The sequence below is a fragment of the Populus nigra genome, chromosome 7 (genome assembly GCF_951802175.1).
Source record: "Populus nigra chromosome 7, ddPopNigr1.1, whole genome shotgun sequence".
NCBI lineage: Eukaryota > Viridiplantae > Streptophyta > Magnoliopsida > Malpighiales > Salicaceae > Populus > Populus nigra.
In genome coordinates, this window is record NC_084858.1 from 7,656,562 (window position 1) to 7,668,967 (window position 12,406).

A 12,406-nucleotide genomic window follows, 5' to 3' on the forward strand; every position below is an offset into this window, starting at 1 on the left:
TATAACCGCCCAGTAAATAAATTAAGGAAAAGTGTGATTTAATCAAATTTATAACCCCTCAGTAAATAAATCGAGGAGAAGTGTCTTCCATTGCAGATTTTAACAACCAGTTGACGAATAAGACTTGAATAGCGCAGCTCATGTTAGTAAATGGAAATCATAATCCGATGGTTACATTTATAAATACTACTTGTTTTAGTGGAAGTTGTTCAGCAGCAAACATTTGTACATAGCAAAACAGCCATATACCACTCTTTCCATGGGGGGGTACAAGGGAGACGTGTTGCTGTTTTTGAGTCGAATGAAAAAGTAAAGCTACAAAAAATAACTAAAACAAAAGATTGCAAGTCAACGAAATCCCAGCTCTGTTGCAGTATCACAGCAACGATTCCCTCCCTCGAAAAAATTTGCCTCTTTCGTTGTGGATAGCATTATATTTCACTGTCTTCGCAACTTATCCCTCCTTCAATCAACTCTTCCTGCAACATGTAAAGTAGCCAAATTGGTTCTTATTGCAAATCCTAACTTCAGATACCATTTTTCAGTATAAATTGGCAAACTCGAACTTCACATGACCAAAAATTCAGAAGGAAAAGAAAAAAAGAAAGAAAGAAGAAGAACAGAATTCTGTCGCACCTGTGTTCTCTTGTTAGTTAGTCCTCCTTCATGAACAAAAACAGGCCTCTCTTCAACAACTCTATCCAAAACCGCACTGTTCCTATCACTTTTCTTAAGTGTAAAGTGACCCCTCTTTAACCTCAGCTTCTCCTTCCACCAGCCTGAACTCTTTGGTGTTGGGAAGGCATCATTATGCTCATCATCGACAAGTAATTCATCTCGTAAGGTCATTTTTCGCTGTTGGCTGTTGGTGCAGTTATCCTTCAAAGGCAACATCGTGCCCTTGAAGAAGATTTCATCTGCAGGAATCATGGAGTAGTTTTTCACCGAGAACTCGAAATCTGTGGAAACCGGTGCTTCTCTATAGCTGCTTTCGTACTTGATGGCTTGTTGTGCATCCACAAAATCATTGGAGAAGGAGATTCTTGGGTCAATAGAGGAAGTGTAAAAGCTTTGTTGCTCACTGTTGAACATGTTTAAGCATGCCATGAACTGTCAAACCAACACCCCGAGTCTTTTTAAGTCGTTGCTTCTCTTTCACTGTTAGAATCCACATGTAGATGCTTGCATTTATATAGAGGTGAGCTTGTTTTATGCGTGTGCTCAGCAGACATCTCATGTTACTTAGATTTGTCAGTTTGTGATTAAGACGAGGATAAAACAATTTGTATTCCAAATATTTTATTACTGTACCAGTGATCAACTGTTTAAAGTTAACATTATTTACTCTAATGTGTGTTCATTAGGTTTCATGCAACTGTTCAAGTGATGCTTGACGAACAGATAAAGCCATTATGACCCTACTATTCTGCCTGATGTGGCCGGATAAAGCCAATATCCGTTTTTCAAGGACTCGTAATCATTTAACTATTAACTACAAAGAGCTTTTTGCAGACACCAATGGCACAAGGCCCTTCCCTAAGGGACGAGTCCAGGATGAGAGACGCGGGGAGCCAAGACTTTCTCTCCTTAAGAAAACAGGGAATACTAGTTAAATATGCTCAAAAATACATTTTTTTCAGAGCCAAAAAGGAAGGATTTTAGTTTTTCTTTTCGAAGATCGAAATACCTTTTGTTTTCATGAAGAAAGTGGACCAATTTCATACCATGATTTGAAGGGGGAGAGAGCCAAAACAAATGTCAAGGAAAGGTATCTTAGATTTTTTATTTTTCACATTATTTAATCAGTGCCATTTAGCCACTCCATGACTTGCAATTAAGACCATTGATCGGGCTTGATGAACCCAAATGATTGATGCTGCCATGGTGCTAAATACATATTTCCAGCAAAAATATTGAGAGTGGTAGCACCTTGACACGCACACTTGCTCCACTTGCCATCCCTTTGAGCACGTGTGGGTTTCTCATCACATTGCATCCCCTGTATTTTTAAGGTTAGATCTCCACTTGCATTCAGCTACTAACCATGCTTTTCGAAGGCCCATGTGGGTTTGAGCTGTAATCTGATTGTAAATCCAAAAACTATAGAAAGCAAGCCCTCTTTATACCTTACTCTTTGACTATCCATAAAGAATTTTCGGTTCCATCCTCTTGCATGAGCCTGTTGACATCCACATGGTTAATCTTCATCTAAATGGAATTTGTCCCACACAACAACTGTACGAAGCTTTGAAAATGCCAAAAGGCATTGGACTTACTTCATGGGCATGGCGGAACCTGTCTCCTAACTGGTCTCCCATCTTGTTAGCAAAGTTTTGTCTTTAATGTTTCTCTTAATCTAACAAGAAAAAAGCTCTACACTTTATTGGGTGCCCGAATTTCGTTTTAATGAACTCTCCTAGTGTGCTGTAATATAAAGCAATGACAGTAGAAAAAACAGCTGTCCTTTGATGAAATTATCATTGACTAGACAATATTTTGATGGCCCTTAGCTGTATGCTGCTGAAATCAAGGAATACTGGGGGAAAACTCAGCATAACAATGATTAATAATATTATTGGGCGGAACAAGTTTCAGTTGAATCAGCACCAAAGCCTTGTGAGTTGACACTGCGTTAAATTTAGCACTACGAATGGTACCAATAATTATTCAATACCTTGAACAGTGACGAGAGCATAATTCTTAATTTCTCAGCTACATGAAATTTGAAACCTTCAGCATACGAGCCCATAACCAAAGTCAAAGACTGGCTCTGAAGTGAATTGTCTGTTCTCCTGATTGTTTTATCCATGCATGTGATGAAAGCTTACTTGCAGCATGAAGCACTGTTTATCTTGATGAGCAATTGAGAATGAAATGCTGGAAAGAAATAAAAATAACTGTGCTGCAAAAATTTTACTGAAAATTATCATCATGTTCTAAATCGGAAGGAGATGGTCTTTTCAATGGCAGTTGACTTCCAAAAGAGAGTTTAGATTTTAATTCTGCATTAGCCATTCCCTTTAAAGGAGTTCTCATCCTTTTCACACCTGGTCTTTGCAAAGGTATGAGAGAGGCAGATGGTGTGACCTTTTTAGCATTTATGTTGGAAGATAGAGATTGTTGTGGTTTCTGATAACGAGATACATCTATGTTGGAAGATAGAGATTGTTGTGGTTTCTGATAACGAGATAACTTCGGATTTTGGTCCAGATTTTCTTTATCATTGAGCCGGCTCTCGTTCCCTTTTATCCCCAGCACCCTTGGACTTGGCTTTGATTCAATTGGTACAAGCTTCCCATCTACTTGGTTCGTGAAGACAAAAGAAACCTGCAAGAACATGATAATAAGTCCTTCAAGTGGAAAGCCAAAACTATAGCAGATTGCATGTGAAGGATCAGTCACAGGTGATGGTGGTATATCAGACTTTTTGTGAAAACAAAAGCTCAATTCTGCACTCGGAACTTATGCAATATATTAATTTATTCCACCAGCATTTTGTTCTACTAAGCATGAAAGGGAGCAGAAATCAAGGGAAAAACATTGATGAACTCCAAAAACAAATCTAGGATGGATTCACAGCGCACAATATGCAGGATGAGAAAACTGAATCATATTTAATGAGTCCCTTTGTTGTAAAACATGGTAGAGCACATGCATTCTTTGACCGCAACTTTTCTACCATCAATTCTGAATAGATGCTTGACTAGTTCTGATTTTTGGTAGCTGGTAAATACTTTCTATATAATCAGGGTTTAAATATTTCAGAAATTTATTGACCAAAACAAATAGATTCCTAGAGGAAGTCTTTTTTTTTTTTTGGGACAGGAATCACATTAAATATGGGGAAATGTTGGAACACCTCGTCACCAGCTGAAGCTTGAAGTATAGTATCAGGCACTGATGTCGAGTGAAAGTGATGCCCCCAGCTGCCCAAATCCTCTTCCAAAGGAGTCCCTACCTGAAAATTGAGGGAAAAGAACAAAAAACAAAATCAAGTGGGACATCTGAAAGTTATGATCCAATAATATTGCAGTGATTGGTAGGTGACTGACTTGCTTCTCTGAGCTCTTCAACTTGTCCAGGCATCCAGCAATTGCGGCAAAGCCACCTATATCAAACACCTCTTGATTGGGCATACAATTCTCATATGTAGATTCATCTACATCTCCTATGCCCTCAAGTTCCCCATCAGAAAATAGACAGCGGGCACAGTTCATCTTTACATGTATTTCAGACCTACACTGACAAATAAAGACATTAAAAGGTAGATGGAACATGAGAATAAGTGGAGCAAAAAGAAATGTGATATCAATAAACATTTAAACCTGCAATTCAGCGACACGAAAATAATATAACTGAACCATGTTATGCTGAACTAGCTATGCTTTACATGATACATGACAAGTCAACAATAAAAGTAAGCACAAAAGGTGATGCTTCATAAGAACATACAAAAAATCTCAGAATCGAATCTTTCAATTAGCTTGAATTGGCCATTGGCATAAACTTGCATACTGCAACACGAACACGAGAAGGAAATTTTTTGCACACTTTCACTTCTCAACCAGTGCTTGATTCATTGCTAAAAATGATGTGACATTTTTTCAAAACCATTTTGTAAGTCCATTAAGTCCTTGCCTACAGCGACCCAAAACACTACATCCTTAGATTATTTTGCAAATATTGCAGGCACAATTTCAAAGGCCGAACACCCCAAATAACTTTACCATAAACTGCCAAATACAAAAATGACACATAAGTAATCATGACAAAATATTTCAACATATGCAACATGAATTACCTGACATTCTCCTGAAATGTGAATAAATCACGTAAATCTTCAGTTGAAAGACAATTTTCCTGCAAATGCATGTACTTTAAATACCATTTAATTCAAAGGCAACTTCAGTTGAATAGCATAAAGAGGTGGCAGAAAAAAACAACCTGTGCCGCAAGGCTATCATTTTGCTCATGCTGAATAATTTTTTGAAGCCCCTCTTTTGACATTTGACGCTGATAAACCTACAAAAGTCAGCAAACAGAATGACACAGCGTTGCTTATTGACAGAACTATCTTAGAAATGATGAAAGGAAAACGTTTAGTGACTATATTCTTAATATAAATTCAGTTGCAGCTCATCAAAACCTTTTCTTCAATGGTTCCGGTGCTCAGGAATCTGTAGATATATACCCTCTTCTTTTGTCCATCCCGCCAAACTCTCGCAGCTGCCTAATTATGTGAGGACAGAATCATGAAAACAATCAAATGTGAGATCAGCATACTACTTTCTAACTTATGTGAATTGTGGTGGGGGTGTTTAACCAAAGAACATTACTTGCTTGTCATTGGCAGGATTCCAGTCCGGATCAAACAAGACAAGTCGGTTACCACCGATTAGATTGAGGCCACAGCCACCAGCCTTACTGCTTAAGAGAAATACGAACTCTTCCTGCAGCATATTGAGTTAAAACAAATTGATCAGTGATCAAGCCTGATGATTGCCCTTTTTCCCAAGCAGAAAACACAGCCTAAATTGCAGACATATCAAGTAGAAGGAAAAGAGAAGATACCTTTGATGGATCATTAAAGCGATTAACTAACTTCTGTCTTTTACTGATTGATGTGGTTCCATCAAGCCTTATATGGGGATATCTTCTTTCACGACACAATTGAGCAAAAAGGTCAAGTGTCTGATGCATCAAAGTAATTTTATACCGTGAGGAAACAATATCAATTGCAGCTTCATGAAAAAAGTGGTCAATGAATGCTCAGTGAATGGCTTCAGTAGAAATAAGCTGTCAATGATAAATATACTTCTTACATCACTCTAAGTGAGTTTGACAGTGCAACCAAATCTATTTCGTCTAGAAAACAGAAATGTAAGTGTGCAGCACCCTTACACTAATAGGTTATTTTTTACAAGAAAATCACCAAAAGATACATGTTCAGAAATAAAAAGTTATGCTGCCAATATTTAGACTATCCTATAGTCTGTTCTTGCTTTCGCATTGGACTAATGCAATGACATGAGAAGGAAAGATTTACGCATTATCAGCTACGATATTCAGAATCAACTAACAAATTGGAAAACTGGAGGCTATAGTACATATATAAACTGCTATCAATAAAGTAATTTCTATACCACAATAGCATGAATCATCAACTAAAACAAACGTACCTGAGTATAGTTTGAGACAAGTACAATGCGATCATCTGTTCTCAGACGTAGATGGGCAAGTAATCGGGCCAAGACATGCATTTTACCAGACAGTTCAACCCAAGTCCCATCACCACCAGTCCATGAACCAGATCTAGCAATATTTGGAAGAGAAAAACTGCTGTCAGGACACAAGTGTAGAACGTGGAATACATACAAAAACAACACTCAATAAATGCTTACCTTCCAGAGAACATCCCAGGAGGGAAAAAGCGCATGCAGTCCTCAAACCCTGAAATTCCTGGACTTCCGTTTTTTATGGTGTCAAAGATAAGCTGCATGGATAAATGACCATTACCAATAATATTTTCTAAATTAAACACAGAGCAGACATCAAATGAGAATGTTAGAGAACACCACAGATTGCAAATAAATAAAATCAACCCACTAACTTCTTTATTTGAATATGACAGTAAAAGTTTTGAAAGGAGTAAAAGAGTCTTACACAAATGATATAGCACCTAAAATTAGAAGGGAAAACAACGATTTGTTCTCCCAAACATAATAATATGAAATAGTGTCTTATCCCAGCCATTCTTTTCTATAATCAGGTGATTCCAGCCTAGTTTCACACTGTAGTGCATGATTGCAAGTACACATACAAAAATCCTCGGATAACTACTACTCCAACACTTTTTATACCTTTGGATGATTGCACAGCTTCTTAAGAGCTGTGATGTAGGCCAATATCTTTGATTTCTTTGCCTCTTCAGTGATTGCCCGTTTAACCTGTTGTTAAAGGAGTAACAGAATAATCCAAATCAGTTTCTAAGAACAATGTTAAGCTAGTTACCACTTAGTGTCAATAAAACCCACATTTTTTGAATGTATAAAATGGTTATATAACTCTGCCTGGAGAGGAGTCAACTTGCAGCAAACAACTTCTACAATCTGCATGGAAGAACATTTAGAATGACAAAAATATCAAAATTTTACTCGGATTTATCTGCACAAAAAGACAACCAAAAGGTGAAGTAACAGTAAGAAATTTACTTTAATCAACATATAAATCAAAAACTCCATTGCATAGAGCAATTAGATTTAAAAATTTAGGAGCACAAACTTCGTAATGCAAGAATAATGTAATTGGTCGAGAAAAATACATGTACAGCTCACGGAGTAACCTTAACTTCTCATCATCTAGTGATGAAATCTAAGCTAATCTAGAAGGTTTATCTAAATAAACTATTTACAGACTGCTAAATTATTGAGCTTTCCATATGTTAGAAAACCATGGGAAGGGAGCTGAAATATTGCTCAACATGTTGAGCAACTTTCACAAGTGCTAATGGCACACAGAAATCGTGATAAGGCCATACCTTTGGCGGCAGGTGATTTGATAACAATGCATTTGTCCTTCTCAGTATAAACTGCAATGCACACTTTCAAATTAAATACGGGAAGATGTAAAAGGATTCCTCCTTACAGTAAACAAAGATTACCTTTCATATTTAGCATGTAGCAGCTATTTACCATTACATAATCAGGAGTTATAATAGCAGAAAACAGTGATCTGATTCTCAAGAAAGCTAGATTCTACAGTGGCACCCACATTAGTATGAAATTGACCTGATTTACTTTCACACTCAACTCTCCTGAGCGTTCAGCACCTAGCTTCTTCTCTTCTTCAGTGGCAGTTGGTTCCCTTCCACAAATGATTGGTGTCTTCATAATTTATAAATGAGAAGTTAAAAAATATGACAAGCATGTATGCCATTAGGGTAGAGGAAAAAGAACAGCATGTTACTAGTATAATAATTCTGATGCAAATCATTCTAAGACAGACAAATTCCACCATCACATATTCAAATAAAATCGAAGCCCCTTATTCCTAGATTGTTATGTTCTATAGTAAGGATAAACAATTCATGTATGCCCCATTATTAAATACATACCACTGTTCTGCCGATGATGCCTCACAAGTTAACAAAATGGGGCAATCAATTATGCAAACGAATTTCACAACTTAATAACATAATATATCATCTATACCACAGAACAAATGAACTGCCAAATGGTTGTAGTTATCCCAAATATTAGCCAACAGCACAACATTGACTTTTGAAAGACAAAAGACATATCAATGTACAAATGGCCATGCCAATGATAATACAATTGTACATAGATCTCATGAACACACACACACACACCTCTCCAACACGCATGGAAAAAAGAGAGATGAATACGAAGCAAGTTTACAAACAGAATAAATATTGAGTTCAACCATCTTAAATTTAATTCAAATTGACGGATCAAAATGTGATTTGAAGGTAAAACATAGCTCACCTCATAGTAACGGCGAAAATATGCAGCATCACCCAAAACTCCTGGATTGGTGAAGTTAACCATTGCAAAAAACTCTTCTAGGTCATTCTGCAGAGTTGCAAGAGGATATGAATCATGAAATATTAGAAAAAGTGATAACTATTAAGATAAATAGTGTGCGGAAGATATTTCTCACTTGCATTGGAGTTCCTGACAACAAGATGCGGCGTTTGCATGACAGGGAAGCCAGTGCCTATGAGAATGTTCACAAATAAACACAGATGAAGAACAAGAAATTGGCATGCATCAGATGTGAATACTCAATGAAAAACAAAAGCATCTACATGCCATACCCGATTTGTTATTGTCTGATCATTTTTAAGTCTGTGGGCCTCATCGCATATGAGAAGGTCACAAGATTCACTATTGCTAAATTTTGAAGAATGCATCCGGAACGTCTCATAAGAAACAATCAGAACCTGTGGGATATAATTTGAATTCAGCAAACGTTACCACAATATTCTGGACATTTAATGCAAATTTTACCTGGAAAGGGCTGCTAGGATTTGTGAAAGTGTCAATCCCAGAGATAACATCTTCTCTGGTGCTTTCACAGAGAGCTATAAGCTTAACTCTTTCCCCAACCCACTTTTTGATTTCAGCCTCCCAATTACTTACAAGGCTGGTTGGGGTGGCAATAATGATTTTTTTAACCATAGGCTTTCCATCAAACCCTTGACCAAGAAGAGTGTACAGCAATGTGATTGACTGCAGTGTCTTCCCCAGACTGCCAAAGTAAGACCAAAAAACACTGACCTTGAGTACAAGGAAAAAATTAACACCCTTGAGGAAAACAGTGCAAAACACTTCATGGATTAAGTCAAAATAAATAAGGAATTTACCCCATATCATCAGCCAGAATGCATCCATTAATATTTGCAGTGCTATAAAATCCCGAAACACATTCAAACATGAACTGAACCCCTTCTCTGCAAACATGGCCAACAACATCAAGAGATGGCAAATTTCATTTATGAGCAGTCCTTATGCACAAATTGTTGTGTAGATATCAGAAGCAAATATTAGACTTTTACATTGTAACCAATACCTTTGATGAGGTCGAAGGAACCGAACAAGCAAAGGATCCACCACTATCGGCATCAAATTACCAACTCCATCCTCAGACTCTTCAGGTTGCCACAACACCAAAGGATCAATACCGGGTGGCAAAGTCACACTTTCCTCCACTACTTCGTTCTCCACCACACTTGGTACATTAAATATATTTGTTACTGCAACCAACACTGGTCTTGAAGAACCCCATGGAACGAACCGTTTCCGGGCCCAAAGTCGACGAGCAAGCTGTTCATTTCCATCATTATAACCATTGGAACATGGGGGTTTAAAGGGTTTCCGACAAATAGCTGCCCCTTCTGTCACTGAAAGAACTCGAGGAAGCAGTGACTGTCTCCTTACTACAAGGTTGCCTCTGGTAAACCACAATCACCAAAATTTCACCTTAATTTATGCAGAATCAATTCAAATAAACAGTTCCATTGTTGAAATTAAAGAGCTAAATTTTGAGAAAAATGAGCTTTTGAGCAAAAACAACAGAATCCTGCAAAAAACTTATTTCTCGTTTCCTACCATTGTCTCAGCAAACAAACGGAAAATCTCACTTTGATTTATTCAAATTCAATAAAATAAACAATTAGCTCGATGCAAATGAAAGAAGTTCCACATTCTTATAACAATAGCTATTGAACCAAAACCCACATTTCAAGAACACCAAAATCTTTCTAATTTCCTGCATTTTTTATCAGTGACCAAACAGAAAATTCAATTTAAAATCCAAACTGTACAATTTCAGACCAATTGAGCTATAAAAGCAAAATCGGAACCCTGAGTTATCGATTCAGCGCCAGAAGTAACAAAACACTAGGTTAAAAGGCACAGCATTAGCTATTGAACCAAAACGAAAAGGTCTCCAAACTTTTTCTCATTTCGTGCATTTTCTCAGAAACCAAACAGGACATTCGATTTCAAGACTATTAAGCTATAAAAAGCAAAATAGAAACCCTAATTTTATCAATTTTTCACCAGCAACAACAAAAAAAAAAAAAACCCTAGGTTTCTGAACAACCAGCTTTAACCAAATTCGAAACACACAATCCAAAAATCGCTGCATACTAAGATAATGTTGTTGTGGTATTTAGATACCTCAAAAGATCGTCTACATTCTTCGACTTGCGATCTTCATCGAACTGTGGATATTGTGCCACTCGTCGCTCTCCCTCCTCGCCGTCGTCGTCTTCTTCTTCGCGATCGACAGTGTACTCGTCGCTTGAATCGGAGGGTGAGAGACTATCTTCTTCTTCTTCTTCTACTTGATCGTCTTCCATTGAAGGAGCTTGTTTTTTTTTCAGAGATCGTTTTGTCTGTGATTTTTAAAGAAAGCTTTGCATTTATTTCTTTCTTCTCTTTTAAAGTGGGGGGTTTGGCGGGAAACTTAAGGAGGTGTGTTTTTTTTTTTAAGACAATATTAAAATGTTAATATTTTCTTGTTGTGATAATAAATGTCCTAGTTGTTGAGAGGTTATTTGGTTTTAAAATGTTTTTTTTTAATATATTAAAATAATATTTTATAAAAATCTATTTTAGATATTAGATGATACGATTCAGGTAAGGTTAAATTTGGATTTTGATATAAAATATGCAATTATTCAGTTTTACAACAACAGTCATAATTCTTAATTTAACAATTGGATCGAGCTGAAATTTTACGTGGAGTCTCCTGATATGTTTTCCTACCTTGGGTTAAAATTTCAGATCAATCAGAGTTCGGGAAGGCATCTCAATATGGGTCAACAGAGGTTGTATGAATTTTGTTATTTACTTCATTTTAACTTGTAGATTTCCTATTTGGCTAGGATTCTTTTTCTAAAAGGGATGTGGCAGCTCGTTTTGGAAATCTCCTAGCTCTACAAGGATTTGTAATGAGCTGCAACATAATTTTCAAGTGTGGTAAGAATTCATAAATGTTTTAGAATCATTTTCTTATAAGGATTCCTTATTCATCCTAGCTACAACAATGAAAGAAGACTTCAGAATTAATTCTACCTTCAGATCAAGTTTTCTAGTTTATTTGAGACTTTTTAATGGTGACAAATCTGATTCTAGCATCTTTAGGATAGTAATTTTTAAATTTTTATTATTTTCTTCTTAGTCTTTAGGTTATTATTACTTATTTGAATCAATTGTAAGTAAGTCTCATATAAGTCCACCTAAAGGGGGTCCATTAGGGTTTATTTAAGTCTAGAGTTAGTATAAATAAGGCATAACCAGACATGTAAGTTACGCAATTCAGATTAATAAAACTTCTTATTTGTCGCACTTTGTGTGTGTGTGTGTGTGTGTTGGTGAGATAATCTCCCTTCCATGGTTCTCTAAAAAACTAAAAACGACTTATCGAAGAACTACTGGCTTCGTGGCGTCATCCTTATACTTCTTGTTCGCGAATCAATATTCGTTAGGTGGGGGTTTTCCATTTCCAATAGTGTTGGTGCCTAGGTACAAGTTATCTTTGTGTCACACTTCTAGCAAACCTGATTTACTTGACTTTCTGAGAATTAGTTTTTTTGTGTGTGGGTTGTGTGACCACGTGATCACGAGGTTCGCATCATTAGATTTTTAAAATATGAAAAAACAATTATACCAAACACTATCTTAATCAAAGTCTCATAATAATAATCATCTAGTAGGTCAGTGATAAGAACTTGGAACTAAGGGGTTTGCTCCTCTTGTGATCTCAGGTTTGAACCTTGTGGTTGCTAATATGATTGTCACTGGAGGCTTACATAGTTGTTAACTTCAGGGCATGTGGGATTAGTTGATGTACGTGCAAGCTGGCCTAGACACCCATA

The 12,406-nt window shown here is 36.7% G+C and overlaps 2 protein-coding genes across 2 annotated transcripts; both read right to left on the reverse strand.

Annotated features, from left to right (window-relative positions):
• Positions 1 to 118: 118 nt before the first annotated feature.
• On the reverse strand, positions 119 to 1,181 carry LOC133700233 (uncharacterized). Its single transcript, XM_062123781.1, has 2 exons — positions 637 to 1,181; positions 119 to 479 (listed from the first exon to the last, which is right to left on the reverse strand). Exons 1-2 carry the CDS (start codon positions 1,105 to 1,107, stop codon positions 432 to 434), a joined length of 519 nt encoding a protein of 172 aa, XP_061979765.1. The 5' UTR covers positions 1,108 to 1,181; the 3' UTR covers positions 119 to 431.
• A 1,707-nt stretch (positions 1,182 to 2,888) lies between these two features.
• On the reverse strand, positions 2,889 to 10,948 carry LOC133698732 (protein CHROMATIN REMODELING 25). Its single transcript, XM_062121764.1, has 21 exons — positions 10,704 to 10,948; positions 9,592 to 9,972; positions 9,386 to 9,472; positions 9,030 to 9,270; positions 8,837 to 8,962; positions 8,680 to 8,736; positions 8,505 to 8,591; positions 7,788 to 7,883; positions 7,538 to 7,588; positions 7,035 to 7,109; positions 6,861 to 6,947; positions 6,402 to 6,493; positions 6,180 to 6,312; positions 5,572 to 5,691; positions 5,337 to 5,450; positions 5,147 to 5,230; positions 4,945 to 5,022; positions 4,802 to 4,860; positions 4,053 to 4,236; positions 3,860 to 3,958; positions 2,889 to 3,327 (listed from the first exon to the last, which is right to left on the reverse strand). Exons 1-21 carry the CDS (start codon positions 10,883 to 10,885, stop codon positions 2,914 to 2,916), a joined length of 2,847 nt encoding a protein of 948 aa, XP_061977748.1. The 5' UTR covers positions 10,886 to 10,948; the 3' UTR covers positions 2,889 to 2,913.
• Between the last annotated feature and the right edge of the window lie 1,458 nt (positions 10,949 to 12,406).